Below are 25,432 nucleotides of genomic sequence, written 5' to 3' on the forward strand. Positions count from 1 at the left end.
CTTATCCATTACGTTCACATATTGCGATAATGAACAGCTTTGCTTGTATTGTATCAGGATGTAAATATGGATACCTCGGTGTCTTAAATAGTGACAAGAATCTATTACCTTAACTTTTAAACAAAAAAAAAAAAGTGGTCGCAGCATCCGGGTAGCGTGGCGGTCTATTCTGTTGCCTACCAACATGGGGATCGCTGGTTCGAATCCCCGTGTTACCTCTGGCTTGGTCGGGCGTCCCTGCTGACACAATTGGCCGTGTCTGCAGGGTGGGAAGCCGGATGTGGGTATGTGTCCTGGTCGCTGCACTAGAGCCTCCTCTGGTCAGTCCGGGCACCTGTTTGGGGGGGGAGGGACTGGGGGGAATAGTGTGATCCTCCCAAGCACTACGTCCCCCTGGTGAAACTCCTCACTGTCAGGTCAAAAGAAGCGGCTGGCAACTCCACATGTATCGGAGGAGGCATGTGGTAGTCTGCAGCCCTCCCCGGATCGGCAGAAGGGGTGGAGCAGTGACCGGGACGGCTCGGAAGGGTGGGGTAATTGGCCAGGTACAATTGGGGAGAAAAAGGGTGGCAAAAAAATAAATAAATAAAGTGGTCGCAAACTAGTTTTGGTTTGATATTATACTTTGCGTTACCAAGCAGTTCAGCGAGGTGGACCTCAGCTGGATTCTTACACATGGTACGTTATGCGTACGTAAGCAGAACTCTTTCATGAGTATCATGATGGTATTTCTCATGTTCTTGCCACAAGATCCCACCGAGACAAAACAACTGAACAGCAGACAAACACAAAGACTTCTTTAAACTCTCACGCGTCAAATGTGTTTTAGCCCCCCGGACGGATCAATAATGACCCTAACAACGCACAAAACAAGGCACCCTAAATTAAAAGGAAAATAAAGGGGGAAAAAACTTTTCGGCAATTTACAAATAATTTACTGTGAGAAATATAAACAATATCTTATTTACAGAAAGGTGATTGTTGATAATGGTAATTATACAAAGCTATTTTAGCTCAAAACATTTGACATTTTAAAACTACAGTGAATGTATGAATGGGTGGCTAAATATATTTTCCCCCAAAAAATTCAAAAGAAATATTTGTTTAAAATTATCTACAATCAGCTGGTTTCACCTTAACCAGACAAAGTGAGCGTTATCTTAACTTCAACAGAAAATACATTTTTTACACTTGACCTTTAAAAGATATTTGTCAGTTTGCTCTTATTTGAATTCATGAAACTTGTGTAAAGAGTGAGCTATAACTGTTTGGTGTTTTACAATTGAAGTACTTGAAAACTAAATGCACTGCGGTTTGTGTGTTGGCAGAATGGGTCAAGTCCACCAGAGTAAACCTGTGTGAGCTTTCATGCAACTCCACTTGGAGAGGGAGAGTGTGAGGAAAACCAAGCCGACTGTGTTTTCCATGGTGGAGTCCGGCAGTAAGTAGGCCCAACGAAAAACCTGACACGAGAAGACACCAAGCCCAACACGCCCACAGAAACATTACACGAAGTAAATACAATAAAAGGCAAAAATACAAAAAAGAAAAACAAATCTAATCTGAGAAAAGTTGTACAATTGAGCAGCAATAGACGGACCCGAGGAAACCACAGAAGCAGCGAGATACAGCAGCCGATAATGTGAAAACCAACTGACCGTTAATACCGGCCTTAAAATGATATGAGTAGACATTCAACTGTCATTATTTTCACCTGATGTTGAATTTATATAGACATAAGCACCGATCAGCCAAAACACTAAAACCACTGACAGGTAAGTGAATAACACTGACTATCTCGTTACAAGGGTACCTGTCAAGGGATGGGATATGTTAGGTAGCAAGTAAACAGTCAGTTCTTGAACTTGATGTGTTGGAAGCAGGGAAAATGGGCAAGCGTGGGGATCTGAGGGACTTTGACAAGGGCCGGACTGTGACGGCTAGGCGGCTCGGTCAGAACATTGCCAAAACGGCAGGTCTTGTGGGGTGTTCCTGGTATGAAGTGGTCAGAAACTACCAAAAGTGGTCCAAGGAAGGACAACCGCTGAACCGGCGACAGGGTCATGGGTGACCAAGGCTCACTGATGCGCATGGGGAGCGAAGGCTAGCCCGTCTGGTCCGATCCCACAGAAGAGCTACTGTAGCTCAAATTACTGAAAAAGTTAATGCTGGCTATGATCAGGTGTCAGAACACAGTGCATCACACCTTGCTGTGTATGGGACTATATAAGCCGCAGACCGGTCAGAGTGCCCATGATGACCCCTGTCCACCACCAAAAGCACCTACAATGGGCACGTGAGGGTCAGAAGTGGACCATGGAGCAATGGAAGAAGGTCGCCTGGTCTGATGAATCACCTCTTTTACATCATGTGGACGGCTGGGTGCGTGTGCATTGTTTACCTGGGGAAGAGAGGACACCAGGATGCACCATGGGAACAAGGCAAGCCAGCGGAGGCAGTGTGATGCACTGGGCAATATTCTGCTGTGAAACTTTGGGATGTGGATGTTACTTTGACACGTACCACCTACCTAAACATTGTTGCAGACCAGGTAAACCCCGTCAAAGCAATGGCATTCCCTGATGGCAGTGGCCTCTTTCAGCAAAAACTGTTCAGGAATGGTTTGAAGAACATGACAAAGAGTTCAAGGTGTTGCTTTGGCCTCCAAATTCCCAGATCTCAATCCGATCGAGCATCTGTGGGATGTGCTGGAAAAACAAGTCTGATCCATGGAGGCCCCACCTCATAACTTACAGAACTTAAAGAATTTGCTGCCAACATCTTGGTGCCAGATACAAAAGGACACCTTCAGAGGTCTTGTGGAGTCCATGGGTCAGAGCTGTTTTGGTGGCACGAGGGGCACCTACACAATATTAGGAAGGTAGTTTAAATGGTTTGGCTGATTAGTATGTGTGTGTGTGTGTGTGTATATATATATATATATATATATGGAGAGAGAGAGAGAGAGAGAGAGAGAGAGAGAGAGAGAGAGAGAGAGAGAGAGAGAGATTCACAGATCAGATTTCAGCCTATTGTGCCGAGTAGCATCTGATAAGGTGTACATAGTATCTCTTAACATTCCTCTATCGGGATGACACCATTGTTCATGTTGATATCATCAGATATTGGTTAGGCTTGTATTCATAAAAGGACTTATTAGGCTTCTTGGTGCTTAAACAAGCGGCTCACATAAAAAGCCGTCAACAGGATTCGTTAATGTTTTCCCGGAAGGCTTTCAGTCTAATCACTTGTTCTGAGCCCCTGGCTGTTGATGGTAATTGAAAGGCATTTTTTAACAAGAAACCTGTTGTGCGTAACAAATTCTATAACAGGGTTGTTTCAGAGTTTCCCACCATATTCTTCTCCTTGAGTTGACCTGATGAACTTTTCTGTCTCTTGTGTTCACAGATGTTAACAAATCAACAAGGACATATTGGTGTTTTCTAACTCTTGTAAGACTTACAAGCTTGCTCTTTGGCGTCTAAGCCCCCGTTCGTCTCCGACATCGAGATATATTTCGGGTGTTCGGGTCATAACCAGACAGCTAAGACAGACCACATCCAAGACAGGTTGAGAATTCAACCACCTAAACCACATTCGGAGGTGTTTGGAGACACGCGACCGCATTAGTGTAGCGTGAATGCATATGCATCTCGTAACTACTGTGGACTGCAGTCATCACCTGCACAAGTGGAATTACACCTTCACACATCACTGACATCATTAAAACGACAAGTCATCGTCATCTCTAGACCAAAACAGTTAAAACAACGGATACTCGCTTATAAGAGCAGCCGTGACATCAGGTGTCTACTTCCTGTCTGGTGGTTAGAGTCCATCCAAAATAAACTTGCGGATTCCTATTGAACCCGGTGTTTAAACGAGGAAATTGCGGAAGTGATGTACACGGCTGTCTGCAAATTTAGCAAGAAAGCAAAACCCAGTCACAAGTGGCCACTGGAAATACATGTTGACACCAGGTGTGAAAGTGTTCTGTCTCAGACACAATCTGGAATTGTCTGGCTACAAGAAGCCACATCTAAAGGGCCCAGAGGTCTGGGAACCCACATTACTTGACTGAGTGCTTATTGTTATGCAGACCGACAATCTACAACAAATGAAGGCACAAGTTTTACTTTATTTTTTTTATCCCACAAGTCCTGTTCCTGTGAGTTGTCCCTGTAGTTGTACTTATGGACTGAATTTCAGGTTTTCTGCCTCCATCCAAATAGCAATAAATGTCATTGTTTGACCAGTTCTGGCAAATTTATCCATCTACATTTTTATATTTTAACTTCTTTTTTAAAATGTCTTTTTCTCTTTTTCTGTATTTTGTGTTTTTATCCATTATACCAAGCAGTTTGATTTGCCTTTGAGTATTAAATCCATCAATCTATCCATTATCCAAACCGCTTATCCTGCTCTCAGGGTCACGGGGATACTGGAGCCTATCCCAGCAGTCACTGGGCGGCAGGTGGGGAGACACCCTGGACAGGCCGCCAGGCCATCACAGGGCCCACACATTCACACCTAGGGACAACTTAGTACGGCCGATTCACCTGACCTACATGTCTTTAGACTGTGGGAAGAAACCAGAGCACCCAGAGGAAACCCACACAGACACGGAGAGAACATGCAAACTCCACACAGAGGACGACCCCCAAGGTTGGACTACCCCGGGGCTCGAACCCAGGACCTTCTTGCTGTGAGGCGACCGCGCTAACCACTGCGCCACCGTGTATTAAATGTGCTATAAAAATAAACTCACCTTTCACTGAAGTAACACCTCAGACTGAATCTCAGATGTTCTTTGGTTTATTTTTTACCAATCCATATTCCAGCAAGTCCTACCCATAATGCCTTTCCCCCGTCTCTTCTCCTTACTTTATCTTCGCCCATTCAGGGCAGATAACCTTGATTTAACTTTTTCTCAACCGTCCAATACGCAGACTGCATCCTAACACGGGAGGCAGGATTTGTCGGAATACGGGTGGGGAAATAAAAAAGCATGTCAGGCATATGTAGGGACCCTTACAAGTCAGCTGCCCCTAGTGGTGAGAACAATATGAGGCGCACTATAGAAAGGCTAAGGATGTGTTGCGCAAGCTACTGTATCCTGAGTAATAGAGGACTGTTAGTGCAGCATTTAAGACTATGTTACACAACTGCTGACAAGGATTCAGCTCACAATAACAGCTTAGCTTGTACCGTAGTGGCTGGTACCAACCTGAACTGCTGCTGAATGGATTACGTAGTTCTCAGATTTATTAAGTGACTATGTCATATCTAAACAAGAGAAAAGAAAAGAGGCAGTGAGATTTTTAGGTAGCGATAACGCTGCGGGAAAAATACATGTTTGCATCCTATTGTAGTTTGTGAACTCTTGATTTCCTTGCGGCGCAAACAGACAGAAGCTGACAAGCCGCGCGCACACGTCTTCACTACCTCCGTCAAACAACCCAGTAAAATACAACATGGCAGCTAAGAACCAGGATGGAAAAGGAAAAGTTCAACACCACGTCCCAGTTTTGCAGAAATTAATACAAATTGTCATGTTTCACACATCTTCAACATGACCCCTTATCCCAGTAGAGCTCAGTAAAGCTAAACAAGGGATGTGAAACTTATTGAAAACACAACAGCAATATGCTGATTTTCATTTCACATCTTATTGATCTTTGCATACGAATGATTTAAGTCCCAGTTGTCCTCCTGGTATCCTGAACTTTAAAGCAGGAGGTAGGGGGGTGGGGTGGGTCCAAGAGTTTGTGAATTTTCAGGCCAAAGTTATTTTCTGTAACTCAGAATGACTGGGAAAACATCCGTTAAAAATAATTTCATACTGACAGACAGCAGTCAGGTCGGATTGAAATCTCCTGGGTCCTTAAAAGTCTTCGTCATCATCTCCTTTGGCCTCCAGGCTATGATGGAGAAAGGCCTCCTTCTCTGGCAACGTATCCTCTCCGTTCTGGTTATGGGAGGGCTTGAAGCCGTTCATCTCCGTGTACGTGTCCATAGAGGAGCGGACCAGAGCTGCTTCAGCACTGTGATGAATACCGTAGCAAAAGTAGATCACAAATCCTGTAGAACACAGAAACGGAGAACACGTCATCATTTGTGTGATGATGATTTTGAAAAAAGAAAGAATCTGTTACTTAGGTACTATGGAGTTTATCGAATATTAAGGAGATGAGACAACCTGCATGAGGACGAGTCCAATTTTCAGCTGCATTTAATTATGTTTGGCCTTGTGGTGGCTTAACCATGGCTTGCTATAGCTGGGTGTGAATTTTGACTGATCATCCAGCAAAGCAGACATTTCTATACCTATCAAAGTACCTTAAGATAAATGTGAATATTCAGTACTGGTGTGAAAACAGTCCGCCATATATGACATCCAACGGACAGTTTCACTGACATCACCCGGTTATCAGTTGGTATGTCATGTGATTGTTACAAAATGGCATGCAAAGTGAAGTATTTCCACAATATAAAGGATTTATTTACAATCAAAAACGGTATCTTTACACTTTAGGCTGTAGCCAGACTTTCTGACTTTGGACCTACTCCTAAAGTGGAGACATTCAGTTGGAGATACCCAGGCCATAATATGGTTCATATCCAGAGACCATTCTCATCCCACTGTATCCTATAACGACACCTTTGCCAAAGTGTTGATATAGGACACACAAGGTACCCTTATACAGCTGTAAAGAGATGTACTGGGTAGCAACACTGACTTACTTACTTTACCATAACCCGAAACTTAACCACGACCGAACCTGTATTTCCTATTAGGCTGGACCATTCTAGGAGAGAAACTGTTGGTGCTGAATAAAACAGCTGTAGGTATGCAACACTGCTACAGAACATTCAACATCGGAGTCTGCTGAACCCCCAGTGCATCTCTATACAGATGCCGAGGGGTACCTTGCACATCATATATCCATGCTCTGGCAAAAGTGTCGTTATAGGACGCGGGGGGATGAGAATGTATTGTCAGCCATGCAGTCAGAATTAAGATATAACTCTCAATCTACACTGTTATCATGTCTGTATCCCCCCCCCTTTTCTCCCCAATTGTATCCAGCCAATTACCTCACTATTCAGAGCCGTCCCGGTCGCTGCTCCACCCCCTCGGCCGATCCGGGGAGGGCTGCAGACCACAGGATACATACCCATGTCCGGCTTCCCACCTGCAGACATGGCCAATTGTGTCTGTAGGGACTCCCGACCAAGCCGGAGGTAACACGGGGATTTGAACCGGTGATCCCCACATTAGTAGGCAACGGTATAGACCGCCACGCTACCCGGACACCCCCAGCATGTTTATATTTTGACTGCATTCTACATCCAAAACTGCATTTACATGTTTCACTCACACTTGCAGTGAAGAAAAAACACAGACCTGAAGTGCACATTTAATGGAGCTGTAAATAAATGACTGACACCTAACACGCCACTAGCGTGTCAGGTTTATGATTGCATGAATTTCCATTACAGTCAATGACTGCAGCATTGACTGTAATGGAAATTCCTCAGCTCCTTCAGATACGAGTTTTGCGTAGGCCTTAAAACGCATCCGGTGTAGATTCGGTGTGTGAGAGCCACAAATTGGCAGAGTATACTTACCAATAGCCATCCAGACAGCGAATCGTATCCATGTTCCCCTATCCAGCTGCATCATCAAGTAGACATTGACAAACATGCTGATCACTGGAATGAAGGGCAACAGGGGGACCTGAAAGGCCACAGAAACAGAGACTGAGTAGGCAGCTATAGATAAAGCAAACCTTCCCCCTGTCATGGCAGATAGAAGCTTTAGAGATCACTTGTTCATACTTTTAACACTTAAAGGTATAATCCATAACATCGTGTGCCACCATGGCTATTTGGAGCACGGTGACAACACGAGCACCCTACTGACAACAAGAAACATGACATATCTTGCAATCGGGTCAAAATTGTGAATTTCCTTGAGAAATGGAGACAACTGGCAACTTAATGATTTTAGACCAGTTGCGCTAACATCATTAGTGATGAAAATCCTTGAGAAATTTGTTAAAAACCTTGTTTTGTTAACTGTGGATAGAAAACTTGATCCACTGCAATTTGCTTACCAAGCAGGGAGGGGTATGGAGGATGCAAAACGTTACTTAATAACCTGTATAAGCACTTGGAAAAGCCACAAGCCCATGCCAGGCTTTTGATTGCTGACTTTTCGGCATTCGATACGATGCAGCCACATTTTTTAATAGATAGGTTGCTATGTGATTTTAATTTGCCTCATCAGCTTGTGTTGTTGATCTTGGATTTCTTGACTGACAGGGAGCAGGTGTCTGTAAATAGCTGTCTCTCAGACTCTGTAGCTATATCCACAGGCTCACCACAAGGATGTGTTCTTTCCCCCTTACTTTTTATTATGTAAACTGATGGATGCAGGAGCACTCGGCAGGGCAGCTATTTGGTCAGAATCAGTCCATGGGAATGCTCTCACTGATTTTATTTCTTGGTGTGAAAACAACTTCTTGGGCTTAAATGTTCTAAAACCGAGGAACTGATTATTGATTTTAGACATAACAGAGATGCAATCAAAAAGTGCATCATACATAATGAAAATGTGGAAATGGTTACATCATGCAAATATTTGGGTGCTATCATCCACGATCACCTTAAATTTGATGTGAACCCGGAGGCTCTTGTGAAACGGGGGCAACAGAGAATTCACCTTCTCCGTGAATGAAATTCCTCTTCTGTCAGTCCTGTCATCCTCTGTCACTTTTATCAATCTTTTACTGAGAGTCTTCTAAGATTTTCTTTTATCTGCTGGTTTCACAGCCCCGCGGTAAAAGACAAACAAGCCTGAACAACATTGTTAAAATCTGCTCTAAGATCGCCGGAGGGAAACAAAGAGATCTGAATTCTTTTTGCAACCAACAAATCCTCCAGAAAGCAGCAAGTGTTTTGGCTTCTTCTGGACATGTTCTAGCAAGTGGATTTTCTGTTGCCATCAGGGCATCGTCATGTTTTACCTGCTTGTAAAACTAATCGTTGTTCTAAATCACTCATACCTGTTGCAACTTGACTACTAAATGCTCCATAACGTTTTTTTTTATCAGATTGATTTATTGTCTTTATCATGTTTCTCTTATTGTGTTTCTTATTTTGTACTTCTATAGATTTTATTCCACATTTAGCCCCCTGGGGTGTTATTATTTATTATTTGTGTTATTTGTTTGTTTGCATGTTACTGTGTTTTATGTTCACAAGCTTCTCCAAACAAATTGCCCCTAGCGGGGTTAATAAAGTTGTTTGTATTGTATTGTACAACTGAAACCCTCAAAGGAAATTGAAAGCAATATGGCATCAACTGGTCATTCACAAGTAAGAAAAGTGAACATCGTCTACAAAATCCAGCCAAACCAACGGCAGAAGTGGGACAGACAGCCGCTGTGTGCATCAGTTGTGGATTGTACCTTTATAAATACCAGTAATTACCCTGAAAACCACCCAGTAACCACTATGCTTATCCATACTCTTCTACCTAAATAGGTTTTTCTGTTAACAAAAGAGACCAGACCTTAAAGGACAGCTTGGCTTTGCTCTCCGGCTGTCTCCAGATGATGAAGATGAGGAGCAGGCACACCATGAAGATGATGCAAAGAGCCGCTACGCTCCACACTGCCAAGCCTCCCTGTACGGCCAGTATACTGAACACCAGGATCAACACTCCTTAACAGGAGATACAAGGAGAGAGGGATTTAGGAGGATGCAGACTTTACTTCTCTATTCAAAAGGTCAGTGAAAAGGAGTGACATCTGGACACCAGGGGAAAAGAGGGGTGCAGACTACCACAAGTCTCCTCCGATACATGTGGAGTCGCCAGCCGCTTCTTTTCACCTGACAGTGAGGAGTTTCGCCAAGGGGATGTAGCGCGTTGGAGGATCATGCTATTCCCCCCAGTCCCCCCCCCCGAACCGGCGCCCCAACCGACCAGAGGAGGTGCTAGTGCAGCAACCAGGACGCACACCCATATCCGGCTTCCCACCCACAGACACAGCCAGTTGTGTCTGTAGGGATGCCCGACCAAGCCGGAGGTAACATGGGGATTCGAACTGCTGATCCCCATGTAGGTAGGCAATGGAATAGACCGTCACGCCTCCTGGACGCCCAACTACAGCTCATTTCTATGCTATTCCCCATACAAATGAAATTACATAGGAGAGAGAGGGCTACATTTGCAGAAAGGGGACAAAAGTGAATTATAAAATAGATTTTTAAATATATTTAAAGAATTAGATACCACCTTGAAAACCATTTGCGTATTTTCAGAAAAACAGTACCATATCACCTGACATTACCTGCACAGTTACGGTCATGCCCCAAGTACTGAACATTTGTTTCAACCTGTCAGACTGATGTGATTTGCATATATACCTACTAACTGAGCCGGGTCTTTCAAAAGCACACGATTGCCTACCCAGGACACTAGCACAGATGTTGACGGTGAACCCTGACAGTGTGGATGGCTCGGGGTTATCCGGGAAAAGGACTGTTTTGAGGCTGAAGCTCTCCTCCATGCCAGGCAGGATGCCCATACTGGGAACGCTGATGCCGTCGCCCAGCTCCACCTCCTCCTGTGTACTGGCCATCTGGTAGGCCACGCTGGGCTGCTCAGGCTGGTACCTGGCATGTACACACACACACACACACACACACACACACACACACACACACACACACACACACACACACACACACACACAGAATATCATTTCGGAATCGACATCACAATATATGCATGTGTAACCGTGTCTTGATGCATGGTCAATAATACAGATAAGGAAGTCCCAGAAAGGTGAATTAGTAGATCTGGACACAAAGTTTGGTGGGAGAAACGTTTCATCACTCATCACTCACCCTGCAGTCAGTCTCAGCTGACTGCAGGTATCCCCACCCTTATAAACAGCACAGTTGTATAATGACCGAAACTGGCGATTGGTTTCATATGCAAATTGCCGTGACCATTAACTAGAGTTTCAATGGCCACATGTACTATTCAGAGGATTGGGGAATAGCTGCAATCACAGCATTGTAAGAAGGCGACAGATGTACTCTTACATCTATCTATCTATACAAGGAAGGCGAAAAATCCCACATTAAACAGTTCCTGGTTAAGTTTGGTTATCCTAACTGAGCGTTTGTCAAAGCCAGGAAGACACCCAAACAGTGCACCAGCTGATCGAAGAGAGGAGAAGGACAACAGTTGTCTGAGTGTAAACCAGTGGTGGAGTGTCGGAAAAGCTGAGATGTGTGTTTTCCATTTTCAAAACACTGTGTCTCAGTTGCTCTAAAACCCCAAAACACGTTGTGCCAGAAATTGATCCACCCAAAGGATCGGGTCCCACAGCACAAACAGAGCAATATAGTGTACGCTGTTAAGTGCCAGGAGGATTGCCGTGACTTGTACATCAGGGAAACCAAGCAGATGCTGGCCAAGAGGATGGCACAACACAGAAGAGCTAACGTGTCAGGCCAGGACTCTGCAGTCTACACCATCTACAAGCCAGTGGCCACTCTTTCAAAGATGAGGATGTGCACATCCTTGATAGGGAGGAACGCTGGTTTGAATGGGGAGACAAAGAGGCCATCTATGTGAAGAGGGAATGACCATCCTCGAACCTAGGAGGGGGGCTAAGAGTACACCTGTCGCCATATTACAATGCTGTGATTTCAGCTATTCCCCAGTCCTCTGTGGATAGTACACATAGTATCTCTAATCTGATCATAGCAGCAAAAGAACAGGTCCTCAGTACCAGATTGGTTGAGGCAGGGGTCGACCACACCAGACAAGACCCAAAATGCAGGCTATGTAAAGATGCCCTTGAGACAGTCCAGCACTTACGAGCAGGGTGTAAGATGCTAGCTGGGAAAGCATACAAAGAAAGGCATAACCAAGTGGCTGGGATAGTGTACAGGAATATCTGTACTGAAAACAGACTGGGAGTCCCCAAGTCCAAATGGGAGACACCACCAAAGCTGGTTGAGAATGGCAGAGCTAAGATCCTGTGGGACGTCCAGTTCCAGACTGACAAGCAGGTGCTGGCTAACTAACCAGATATTGTGGTGGTCGACAAGGAACAGAAGACAGCAGTAGAGATCGATGTAGCAATCCCAAGCAACATCAGGAAGAAAGAGCATGAGAAGCTAGAGACATACCAAAGGCTGAGCGAAAAACTAGATGGGATGTGGAAGGCGACATCCACAGTAGTCCCAATGGTAATAGCAGCACTAGGGGCTGTGACCCCCAAACTGGGAGATTGGCTCCAGCAGATTCCAGGAACAACATCTGAGGTCTCTGTCCAGAAGAGTGCAGTCCTAGGAACAGCTAAGATACTGCGCAGAACCCTCACACTCCCAGGCCTCTGGTAGAGGACCCGAGCTTGAGGAAGACACACACCACCCAAAAGAGGGTGAGAAGGCGAAATATACACACACACACACACACACATATATATATGTATATATATGTGTGTGTATATGTATGTATATATATATATATATATATAGTGTAAAATTCCTCATGATTATCGTAATATTCTTAATAGTTTCCATATCGCCCAGCACCATTGACCGACCCTCCAAATACAAGATCTCTTTCTAGCAACTCACACACATCCAGCAGCCTCGTGTGTGTATTTTCATACTGACCTGAGCACCAAAACACAGGCAGCCACCAGTGTATAGGCCAGCAGAGTCCCAATAGACATCAAGTCCACCAGGTCCTTAAGGTCAAACAGGAAGGCCATGATGGCTTTGAAGGAGAGAGAGAGACAGAGAGACAGAAATATGATGCATGTGTTTGTTCTACCATGGCTGAAATCAAAAAACCATTAATGTGAAAAATGTTTACAGAAGACATTTTATATATCATGGAAAAGCCTATAATTCATATTATTTACTAGTATAAAACAATGAAAAAAGGCTCCATCTTGTGTCATAGAGTGCCCCCCCCCTCCTCCCAACTCCCCCGCTTTCTCTGTCCATCTTACCGGACATGACCCCGGCAGCCAACGTGGAGGTTATGGGGGCTTTCCTCTCGCTGACGTGGGCCAGGAAGGAGAAGAGCAAGCCATCGCGTGCCATGGCAAAGATGATACGGGGCAGGGGGAACATGGACCCCAACAGACTGAGGAGGGGGCGGGAGCCATGGGGGAGAGGATGTCAGGTATTGGGGGAGGGACCGTAGGAGGAAGGTAAGTGAAGGGGGAGGAGTTTGAAAATAGAGGGGAAGGGAAAAAGAGTGAGTAGGAGAGGAAAAAGGAAAATTAGAAAAGAGGATGTATAGGGGATAAGAAATATAAGCTTTGAAAGGTGGGTTGAGAAAGTGAAGGCAGATGTCTGGTTGATGGTACGGTAAAGTGAGAAGGGGTATAGAAGGAAAACCGTGTTAGGACTCTCCAGAGCCAGCATGCAAAAATTCACAGCACACCCTTCCCTTCAACGGCAAATCTGGTGCCCTGCGAGCTGTTGTTAGTCTCAGTACATTGTGTTACCAAAGCAGCGGCATTCTGGTGAAAAGTGCAACTCTGTCATGTTTGGTTACCATGACTACAGAAACGCTGAAAATTCAACAGCCACTGAATCAAAACAGAAGGGGACCTACTAAGGTTCCCAGGGCCGCCATGACTCGGCCCAGTGAAATGAGAATTCAATGTGTAATCTAAGTGCAGGCTTCCCAGTTTTTTGGGAAAAATTATTTTCCAGGACTTTTCAAGGATATTTTCCAGGACTTTTGCTTGGATATATATGTCACAGCTGTTGCTCACAGGAGGTCATATAATTCAGTATGAACTATCGGTGCAAACCTCGACAGTCAAATACTGATGTGATATCGCAGCAGCTAAAAATATGGATAAGAAATGTACGATCTCAGCTAATATATATATATATATATATATATATATATATATATATATATATATATATATATATATATATATATATATATATACCATCTCAATGGGTAAAAATGTTATAACCTAACTTCACAATTTTTCCATGACTTCAACAATGTTTCTGGGACATGTGGGACCCTGATGTGAAATGGGTTGCAAATTACACATTACACCTGTGTTTCCAAACCCAGTCATTAAGTATCCCCCTTGTCCTGGAGATTTTCTTCATAATCTTGCATAGGAAGGCCTGCTTGTAATTACTCAACCAATTGGATTTACTCAACTAGGTTATGTTGGCTTTGGCACACCTGACATAATTTACTATTACAATATAATTTGTTGACCGAGCAGGCCACACCCGTGCAGGGTTGCAATGAAAATCTGCAGGGTTAGAACAGGAGGGAGGGAATTGAGGACCAGATTGCAAAACAACGTTTTGCAAATCACCATCAAAACCTGTTTTTTTTGTGTTTTTTTTTGTACTACTACTTCAGTCTGTCGTGATGGGACTGCTTGGCAGCTCTGCACATTTAGAGAGACTATTTCTGGGAAGTGTTTTCAAAACACAGCCCAGAGACCACAATGGTGCAGCCCGTTGCAAGCCTGGTCCAGTGAGAAGAAGCCTTGTATTGTGATATGGATGCTTTTTTTTTTCTTCAAACATGCGTGTTAGTGTCTCACCTGCCACTACGCCAGAGGTGAGGGTGGCGGTTAGCGGCGTTTTGTTGCGGGGACTGACTGTAGCCATGAACTTGAATAGCAGCCCGTCGTCGGCCATAGCCCAGATCACACGGGGCATTGGGAACATAGCACCCAGCAGGCTACCGGCGGGGGAGGACCAGGACAGAGGATCCACCAACGTACAAACACAGACACCAGCAAAGACATGTAGCATACACACAAAACATGTAAACACACATAGCACGCCGGAAACATGCACCCAGCACACATCGTATACACACATGAAAATAAGATACAGTACATGGGGATATAGCATACACAAGTTAGTAAAATGCTGTCATGCAGGAGTGGTTTCAACATATCAGTTACCCTTCCTGTCACCCATCCACCAGGTTAATGTACTGCAAGTTGAGTTTGCATCTGCTGTGATATAATAGTTTAACTAAACTGACATTGAAGCCAGAGACAACGTGATGTACCCTTTAACTGCACAATGACGCTTAGTGGAAGGGGTTATATAGGAGGGGTTGACATACACATGCGAGTTTCCATCAAACAAAGGCATCATTCAGGATTGTATATGCAAATTACACAGTTCATAAATTCAAATGTGACACAAAATTCTGTTTTGCAATGTTTTCCATGTACTGATCTCACATTAAAACAGCTGCACATTAACTGAATTGTGGTTTTAAGGACAGAGAGTTGTCTGTTGTCACCAATTGTATCGACCTTTTTTCCACTGTGTGCATCTAAAGACCTCTAAAGAGAGTGTAATTGGGATTTACAAGGGCCGGCATGGCTCAGGAGGTAGGGCGGGTCATCTAGCAATCAGAGGGTTCCTGGTTCGATACCCCGGCTCCTCCAGAGAGCATGTCATATTGTCCTTGAGCAAGACACTGAACCCCTAACTGCTCCTGATGAGCAGGTGGGCACCTTGCATGGAAGCCTCCTCCATCAGTGTATGAATGTGTGTGTGTGTGTGTGTGTGTGTGTGTGTGTGTGTGTGTGTGTGTGTGTGTGTGTGTGTGTGTGTGTGTATGGATGACTGTGAGGCATACACTGTACAACGCTCAGTAGACCAGAAAAGGGCTATATAAATGCAGTCAATTTACATGTAGGGCTACACAAATACATTTAAAATGTCGTCAAAGCAGTAATAAAAAGAAAACCTAGAGTGTTTCCTCTTGATGATATCGACCTCGGTGTTACATAACAATGGCAGAGATTGATGGCGTAATATATTTGGACAAATGTGTACTTATATTTTTAGCTAGAGGATCAAATGCCCTCGAGTTAGGTGTGTACGCTCAATATAGTAACGCACGCACGCAAGCACATACACACACACAAAGATGTGACCAATGAAAACGGTAACTGGATGACCTGTGTGTGTGTGAGAGTGTGTGTGTGTGTGTGTGAGAGAGGGAGAGAGAGAGAGAGAGAGAGAGAGAGAGAGAGAGAGAGAGAGAGAGAGAGAGAGAGAGAGAGAGAGAGAGAGAGAGAGAGAGAGAGATGTGTGTTAGCCCTCACCTCGTGGACAGGGCGCAAAGCGACCCTACTGCCACAGCATATGTGGCTCCCTCCCAGCCAACATATTTGAAGGCTACAGGAAGGGGGCTGTTGCTGTCCAGCAGGTAATAGGGCATCATGAGGGTGAGGGCAGCCGACACTCCAAAGTAAGCCACGAAGCAAATGAGCAGAGAGGAGACGATGCCAATGGGGATGGCTCTCTGCGGGTTCTTCACCTCCTCACCTGGGACATCAGCAGTGCCGTGACAGCGGTGTTAAGGAAGTCATTAAGTTACTAAACACACACACACACACACAAATGGAAAGCGGCAAAATTCCTATCACATATCCTGACAATATGTGGGGTTTTCTATACCTGAAAGGTCCCTAATTGGCCTACATTCATTCCCTAGCTTTTAACCATTAGAACTAAATGTCTGACCTTAACCCTTACCCAAACTTTAACCTATTGCCTAAACCCAAGTCCTAACCCTGAACTAGACCCTTAAAGTGAGGACCAGCCAACATGTCACTCTTCCTGTTAACAAGGTCGTCATTTTGACCGTTTTGGATTGTCAAAGTTCAATAACTTTGGGGGGGGGGGGGATACAGACCCTCCGCTCCCTGAATGCTCCTAAAATTGCAGACATTTGCATTAAAATGAGTTTTAGATCAATTGCACAAAAAAGGTTATGATAAGCTCTACCTAAAACGACCATGAGCGGTCAAAATGACCGCGCATAATTTGCGCGTCATCCTGCGCGTCATGACACTACTTATGACGCGCGTTGGTCGTGTCATTTCCTTCGCGAAGTTCGTTGCTCTGTCCCAGAAACACACTAGCGCCCTCCAGCGCAGAGAAACAGTCTAAACTTCATTTTTGATTATTGCCAACATGTCTGGTTATAGACGCACCATGACTACCACCGAGGTGCTGCAGTATTTACAGGCATTGGACAGCGGCCATTTTAAATTGTTTGAAAAATAGTATTAAAGTTGTTAAAATTTTAATTTTGGTGTCAGTTGTTTCCTAACAGACATACTAACACATGCAATGCATTAATATCTCAACTGGGTATTCATCTTGACAGAATAGAGTTTAAAAGCCAGCGGTCATTTTGACCTCCACGCTCGTTTTAGGAAGGGGTGAAATCCCGCTCGTTCTAGTTTAAGAAACTCAAATTGGTCCACACAAATATAGCAGCTGCACAAAAACACACAAACACACGTCAGCGGTCTTGTAAACCACAGATCTGGATAAGTAAAAATACACAGTGAAAGCAGAGTTTGTGGGTTTGGGCTGAGACCTGCACGTTGGTAATTTAGATACTGTAAACAGGCCTCTGGCTCGGGGTTTCAGACACGGTAGAGGTTCCAGCAGTTTTCTGTGCGTTGCATCAATGCACATGTGAAGCTCATCAGGACAAATGGAGTCCAGGTGAACCCCAGACTGCTGACACCAGTTTGGTTGTGAGCAAAAATTGCTTAACCTTGATGCACTGGGAGTAACTGCAAAAAAACCCCCCCAAAAAAACTTTAAAATAAATGTGTAGGGGCATCCGGGTAGCGTAGCTGTCTATTCTGTTGCCTACCAACACAGAAGTCGCCGGTTCAAATCCCCGTGTCACCTCCGGCTTGGTTGGGCGTCCCTACAGACACAATTGGCCGTGTCTACGGGTGGGGAAGCCGGATGTGGGCATGTGTCCTGGTCGCTGCACTAGTGCCTCCTCTGGTCGGTCAGGGCTAGGGTTGGCTAACCCTAACCCTGACCCTAACCCCCTGTCCACAAAAGCCCCTGGTCAATTTCTATCAGATTACCATAGAGAGCATCCTTACTGGAAGTATTCTGGTGTGGTTTGGCAACCTGACTGCAGAAGGACGGCCCTGTTGGAGTGTCATGGAGGACACCATCCACCCAGCACACGGTCTGTTCCCACTCCTTCTGTCAGGGCAATGCTTACAGAGCATCAGAGCTCAGACCAGATGCCTCAAAGCCAGTTTTTACCCCCAGGCCGTCAGAATAACGAACAGCAGGAACCTTACATAACTTCAGTGATTTGGGATTCCTAATTTCTTATTTATTGTTTCCTGATATGAGAAAGCCAGGGTATATGCATTTCATTGCAACTGGAGGCACATGGAACTTTTTATATGTATGTGACAGTTACGTGAAACTTGAACTTGAACGTTGTTCTGATTGTTTGGTGCTGCTGGAGGAATTTCTAAAGATGTGGAAACTGTGTACATAGTTGCGTTAGTATACATCTTTTTTTCTTCTTTTTTTTTGTGGAATTTTTTTCAACCAATTCAACAAGGAGCTTATTTTCCTGCACTCCCAGAAAACTGAACCAGCCAATTATTCCGCTGCAGGGGATTACGCAACGGCGCTCCTTACAGGAACACTGAGCTCTTGTTCTGCACCGAATGCACAGAGCGATAATGAAGTCGATTTAAACTTGTCCGTCCGGATCCCGTCCTGCTCCACTATACATAACCGACCGCCTGAAGGAAAATGTACGTTGATAGGTCAAGGGTCATGAGGATAACATTGAGAAAGGGGTGTGCGAGTGGAAAAAGAGTGAAAGAAGGAAGGGGGGGGTTAGGAGAACAGAAAGAGGGAAACCTCAGCTACTTTGTTGCTTGTGGTTTGGGGTTTTTGTTATAAACCATCAATATGTGAACAACAGGTTCAAGAAGGGAATTGAGACTTAAATGAATACTTTATTTGGGCCAGCATGCATGCAAACATAACACACACATACACACACATGTACATGAGTGATATATCAAGCATGCCTCCACAGGCACTGGCAATTGCTGGGGGTGAGGACCGACCCTCAGCCAATTAGAATTCAGGAAATGGAGGGGTGGGAAAAGGCGAGAGTGGCAGGACAGAGAAGCAGAGAGCAGGAATGCTGCAGAAAAACCCCCCCAACTATAAACGTTCTCTCTATCTAAACACAAAAGGCCTTGAGCTGTCGAAACAATTCAGAGACTGCTTCAAACCTCTTGTTCAGCGCACTAACATCCATGCATGGATGCAAACACACACACACACGCACATGGGGGACCGTATAGACACAAATGGAGCAACTTGTACCTCACACCCACATGATTATTTACAGCGCTGACCTGGGTCACAGATTTAGGCCAAACAAGCCAAACCGCTGCTTTACTCTGCACAATTTCACTCTTATGTAACCTTCTGAGATATTCAGACAGCCCTGAGGTAGAAATGACCTCAAACCAAGATCCAATTACACTACCCACAAATCTACTTTACATACTCTGTGTGTGTGTGTGTGTGTGTGTGTGTGTGTGAGAGAGAGAGAGAGAGAGAGAGAGAGAGAGAGAGAGAGAGAGAGAGAGAGAGAGAGAGAGAGAGAGAGAGAGAGAGAGAGAGAGAGAGAGAGAGAGAGAGAGAGAGAGAGAGGAGAGAGAGAGGGGTGCAGAAAAGAGAAGAAAAAGGGGCTAAACAGCATCGTTTTTTGAGGCCCTCCCACACTGACCTGTAGTGGCAATGCAATCAAAGCCCACAAAGGCGTAGAAACAGGTGGCGGCGCCCGACAGGACTCCTGTGAAGCCGAACGGCATGAACCCACCCACTCCTATACTGTCCTTGGTTGGCATCGAAACTGTTGCACTGAAAAAAAAAATATGCAAGAAAAAAAACATTACTACTCCTACGCCTATCTGTCTGAGAAAGGGATCCCTCCTCTTATGCACTTCCTGAGGTTACTCCCATTAATTTTCGCCTGAAGACATTCTCGCCAAGTTTTTACTCCTTATCCAAAGTGGAGGTGTAAAAATAACGTGCGCCATATTCCATTTACTTGTAAGAAAGTCAATGTAATGCAAATGTAAAGCCCATAACTGTGATTTAGGTTTATACAAATATACAGATTTGACTTTGACCTTTGAAAGTGAGAAAGGATGGCTGCAACCAACAACTATTTTAATGGTTCAATCAGTGGACTAATCGATTCATCAACCGATAAAACATCTGATATAACGTCCGCTCCTGTAGCGTCAGTGCTTACTTGAAGCTGGAGCTGTTGGTGATGTTAGCGTTAAGGATGACTGCAGGGTCTATGTGCCAGTTCTTCAGAGTCCCTTTCACAAAACCCGAGACCAACACGAACAACAGGACGAGGATGTTGATGCATGTGAAGACCTTGTTCACCATCGCTGACTCTTTCACTCCGAATGCCAGCAGGCCTGGGGGGGAGGGAGAGAGACGTGGATAGAAAGCGAATGAATGAACTGTACACGTAAACTTGCATGGTAGGTTACTACAGTGGCTGCTCTGTCATTTGGTGATGTGAACTGTTGTGTCTGTTTGTGTTTGGGGGTGAAGGTGTCATTCCAGCCATCCAGCCATCCATCCATCCATCCATCCATTATAAAACCCGCTTATCCTGCTCTCAGGGTTGCGGGCATGCTGGAGCCTATCCCAGCAGTCATTGGGCGGCAGGTGGGGAGACACCCTGGACAGGCCGCCAGACAATCACAAGGCCAACACACACACAGACACACACATTCACACCTAGGGACAATTTAGTATGGCCGATTCATCTGACCTACATGTCTTTGGCAAATCCGGAGCACCGGGACGAAACCCACGCAGACACAGGGAGAACATCCAAAGTCCACACAGAGGATGACCCGAGATGGCCGCCAAGGTTGGACAACCTCAGGACTCGAACCCAGGATGTTCTTGCTGTGAGGCGACTGTGCTAGCCACTGTGTCACCATGCCGCCAGGTGAAGGTGGAACACTGGTTGGTGACGCAAAAGTCAGGGTTTTTTTTTTTTAATTTTCCCATTTTTTTCTCCCCAATTGTACTTGGCCAATTACTCCACTCTTCTGAGCCATCCTGGTCGCTGCTCCACCTCCTCTGCTGATCCGGGGAGGGCTGCAGACTACCACATGCCTCCTCCGATACATGTGGAGTCACCAGCCGCTTCTTTTCACCTGACAGTGAGGAGTTTCACCAGGGGGACGGAGCGCTTAGGAGGATCACGCTATTCCCCCCAGTTCCCTCTTCCCCCTGAACAAGCGCCCCAACCGACCAGAGGAGGCGCTAGTGCAGCGACCAGGACACATACCCACATCCGGCTTCCCACCCGCAGACACGGCCAATTGTGTCTGTAGGGACGTCCGACCAAGCCGGAGGTAACACAGGGATTCGAACTGGCGATCCCCAGGTTGGTAGACAACGGAATAGACTGCTACGCTACCCGGATACCCGGGGTCAGGTTTTTTTTTAACCCCCTGACCCACCCAACCCATTATGAGAGCCCTTCCACATCGCCTGACCCACTAAAACATGCATTAATTCATAACCCGAACATGACCCTAGCCACAAACCTCCAAATTTAGTTTTGGCCACAGCAAAATGAAAAGTGTTGCACTGGTTCATTTTTAGGCCGCTTGCCCAGCATAACACACTGATTACAAGGCATAGGCTATTGTACCTCAGCCTAATAGCATCTGGGTCTAGGCAACTAAATAAACAGACGAATTGTTCCAAACTGTGTTCTTTATTGTTGCATAGCAGCAAAACAAGTAATCTATCATTGAAGACATAAACTCTGTCCCTCTCGCTCACACACACACACACACACACACACACACACACACACACACACACACACACACACACACACGCCTTGAGAGCGCGAGAGAGTGACAGAGAGAGCAAGAGAGAGTGACAGAGAGAGAGAGAGAGAGAGAGAGAGAGAGAGAGAGAGAGAGAGAAAGTGACAGAGAGGGGGAGAAACAGAGAGAGTGGAAGAGAAGGTGGACTCGTAACGCACAGCCAAGCCTATCGCACAGCCAAGCCTATCGCACACAGTGTTTCTGGAAGTTATTTATAACTTACTCTGAACACTGCGTTGTCTCTTTTTGACCTGCTCACCCGATCCCGTGATATTTTCCAAGCTTACCCTAACCCGCCCGACCCGTGGGTTGCGGGTCGACCCACACATCGCCAGTGGTTATAGTATGCTCAGTATGTATGTGCTTACAGTAACAGAATTGTGTTTTCAAATGGGAACAGCAGTGGAAAGGAATGGCGTTTACAGCTTGTGGAAATTGCATTTTGTCACAGTGACAAGACGAAAGGGTCATGAGCTTCATATGGGCGGGAGAGAGAGAGAGAGAGAGAGAGAGAGAGAGAGAGAGAGAGAGAGAGAGAGAGAGAGAGAGAGAGAGAGAGAGAGAGAGAGAGAGAGAGAGAGAGAGAGAGAGAGAGAGAGAGATTGTTCTTTCCCATACCTGTAAGGGTGATGATGATAACGACAGCAAACATGTCGGGGTATTCTGCCAACACCCCTGGGGCATTAATGGACATGTGCTGTCTACAGAAATGCTCTATTTGCCTTCCTATCAACTCATCAAAGGTAGCACTCCATGCACGGGCCACACTGGAGGTACCTGAGAGAGAGAGAGAGAGAGAGAGAGAGAGAGAGAGAGAGAGAGAGAGTGAGAGAGATAACACATAACACATGCGTTCATTCATATTTACTTGTAAAATGTATATACTGTTTTTTGTTTTTCTTCACTCTTTTCCTTTGAATAGCCTTCTTTGTTCTGTAATTTTTGATTTGAAAACTCCGAGCCTAACCACGGACAGCGGTTTAAATGAGCCGAATTACCTCTGGCTAGAAGCCCTTGAAGGGCAATTTGCCACTAATAATCCGAATGTCCAGTGAGTGCTGGTGGTCTAGCTAGTCTTTTAAAACCACAGCCCCGTCGGTGTAATTCAGCTTGACTGAGAAACTGACATTCTCCTAACAAGAGAGCTGTTCTACATTGCATTGCCTACATAATAATAATAATAACAATAATCATCATCATCATCATCATCATCATCATTACATTTATATAGTGCTTTTAAGCGCTTAGCCTAGCCCTAAAGCATGTACAAGCATGCATTGTGCGAGAGCTCAGCCGATCTGTCTGGTAGATCTTCCTCCATTCATCGATGTGTTTTTTTTGCCTTCCACCACCCAATGACATCAGTGGATGGTGGAAGGGAAAAAAAAAGACACCGATGGATGGAGGAAGATCTACCAGACAGACTGGCTGAGCTCTCACACAATGCATGCTAGTCTGTTTGCTATAGCGGGCTACGGTGACACAGACAACATTGACAGGTATTGTGTATGTAATTGAGATGCCACAGCTACAATTAATACACGGAAATAAGGTATAAAATTTGCGAGATTTCGTTTTAACCTTAAACAATGCTTACCTGTATTGTTGCTGCAAATAAACAAAAATAAATAGAAAAATAAATAAACAAAATATCACTCTTGGTCATGTCCAGAATTCTTGTGCCCTCTTCATTTTCACTGCACTCCCATTCATATGAATCTTTACATGAGTCTGATCTCCAGCAGAGAGGAAGTTTCTCCCTTATCCTCTCTGATGGACCAATCACTGCTTGCAAGCTAAATAAATGTCAGTTATCTTGTGTTAATTTACCATCTTTGTTGTAAAAAGCAGAACTTCTTTCTTTCTTTTTTTTGTGTGTGGATTTTTCTCCCCAGTTGTACCGGGCCAATCACCCCACTTCTTTGAGCAGTCCAAGTCGCTGCTCCACATGCCCTGTCGATCCAGGGAGGGCTGCAGACTACCACATGCCTCCTCTGATACATGTGGAGTCGCCAGCCGCTTCTTCTCACCTGACAGTGAGGAGTTTCACCAGGGGGAAGTAACACGTGGGAGAATCACGCTATTCCCCCCTGCCCCCCAAACAGGCGCTCCGTCCAACCAGAGTAGGCGCTAGTGCAGTGACTAGGACACATATCCACATCCAGCTTCCCACCCGCAGACATGGCCAACTGTGTCTGTGGGGATGCCCGACCAAGCTGGAGGTAACACGGGGTTTCAAACCGGCGATCCCCGTGTTGGTAGGTAATGGAATAGACCGCCACACCACCCGGACGCCCCAGCAGAGCTTCCTTTTGATTGGTCCATGAGAGAGGAAGTTCCATTCTTCCTCTCTGGTGGACCAATCACTACTGACTGAATTAAAACACGCCAGTTCATATGCGCAGCTTGAGATTTTTTGCATTGAACCGACACTGTTTTTTAAAATGCAATCGCTTTCAGAGAGGCAAACGTTTTCATGTATTAAGAGCGAGCGGAGTCGTTGTTTTACCATAGTCGGTGATTGATAGTAATGACACGGACATTTGTTTGTATTAAAAAAGCTTGAGATGACCAGTTTAAGAAAACAAAGAAAAAAAAACAGATTAGAGACAAAACATGAAGTGTGTGTTTGTTGTTACCAATGATGTAGGAGAGGATGAGATTCCATCCTGTAATGAAGGCCCAGAGCTCCCCCACGGTGACATAGGAGTACAGATAGGCCGAGCCAGTCTTGGGAACACGGGCGCCAAACTCAGCATAGCACAGGCCGGCCAGGACGGAGGCTAAAGCTGCTATCAGGAAGGACAGAACGATGCCAGGACCTGGGGGGTGGGGGATCAAGTCATAAGAGATCTATGTTAGCTTATGTAACCACCCTTCGACGCATTGGGGGGTTCTTTGGCTCCGCAGTGTGTGTTATCGTGCACCTTGGAGTGGATTATATTATTTAGTAAAGAACGGAATGACATTTTGTCACAACTGTATTGTCACCAAGCTAGCCGGGGAGCGGGGCGTGCAAAATATTTCCATTTACCCAAAGGGGCGCCCAAATGAAAAAGTTTGGGAACCACTGACTTAAGAGTTAAAGGAAAATGAAAGTGCAGTGGAGTGCATCACCTGAGAAATGAAACAAAGTCAGAGTGGCTTAAAAGTGGCTTAAATCAGGGCGCATTTAAGGTAATCTGGTAGTTAGAGTGCACCAACTGTCTAACTTCTTTGCAGTGTATCTCACCTGCATTTTCACGTGCAACTGCACCGGCCAGCACATAGACGCCAGCGCCCAGCGTGCTGCCCACGCCCAGGGCCACCAGGTCGAACGTGTTGAGACATCTGCACAGACGCGACTCCTCTGAGTTACAGTTCACCACCTTCACCCGTAGTAGCTGCTTCCCAAATCCCAGCAGCTTCTCCAGCGCCATGGGTTACTGAGACCTCAATGCAGGGGAGGGGGCAGGGTGGGGGCGGGGGGGCAATCTGAGGTTAGAGGTCACAGGGGAGAGAGGGAGAGCTCACTCAGACCTTGAAGGGGACAGAAAAGAAAAACAGGCAGTTAGGTAGATGAATAACTTGAATGTGACACGTCAAATGTCTTGCCCATGGTGTCAGTGAAGACATTTTTA

The 25,432-nt window shown here is 45.3% G+C and overlaps 1 protein-coding gene across 1 annotated transcript; it reads right to left on the reverse strand.

The window, feature by feature from the left end:
* Window positions 1–3,812: 3,812 nt before the first annotated feature.
* Window positions 3,813–25,231, reverse strand: slc7a1a (solute carrier family 7 member 1a). Its single transcript, XM_056284427.1, has 12 exons — window positions 25,045–25,231; window positions 24,452–24,634; window positions 22,431–22,589; window positions 20,192–20,369; window positions 19,661–19,794; window positions 16,173–16,395; window positions 13,053–13,189; window positions 12,712–12,814; window positions 10,481–10,686; window positions 9,581–9,732; window positions 7,633–7,741; window positions 3,813–6,081 (listed from the first exon to the last, which is right to left on the reverse strand). Exons 1-12 carry the CDS (start codon window positions 25,229–25,231, stop codon window positions 5,885–5,887), a joined length of 1,968 nt encoding a protein of 655 aa, XP_056140402.1. The 3' UTR covers window positions 3,813–5,884.
* Window positions 25,232–25,432: the final 201 nt, after the last annotated feature.

This window comes from Lampris incognitus, chromosome 8 (genome assembly GCF_029633865.1).
Source record: "Lampris incognitus isolate fLamInc1 chromosome 8, fLamInc1.hap2, whole genome shotgun sequence".
NCBI classification, from domain to species: domain Eukaryota; kingdom Metazoa; phylum Chordata; class Actinopteri; order Lampriformes; family Lampridae; genus Lampris; species Lampris incognitus.

Excerpts from the sequence above, each read along its gene's own strand:
- slc7a1a (XM_056284427.1), bottom strand. The coding sequence starts at position 25,231 with ATGGCGCTGGAGAAGCTGCTGGGATTTGGGAAGCAGCTACTACGGGTG. Across the intron at positions 20,370-22,430 it reads TATCATCATCACCCTTACAG|GCCTGCTGGCATTCGGAGTG; the intron begins GTATGGGAAAGA and ends CCTCCCCCCCAG. Across the intron at positions 9,733-10,480 it reads CATCTGTGCTAGTGTCCTGG|GAGTGTTGATCCTGGTGTTC; the intron begins GTAGGCAATCGT and ends TCTCCTGTTAAG.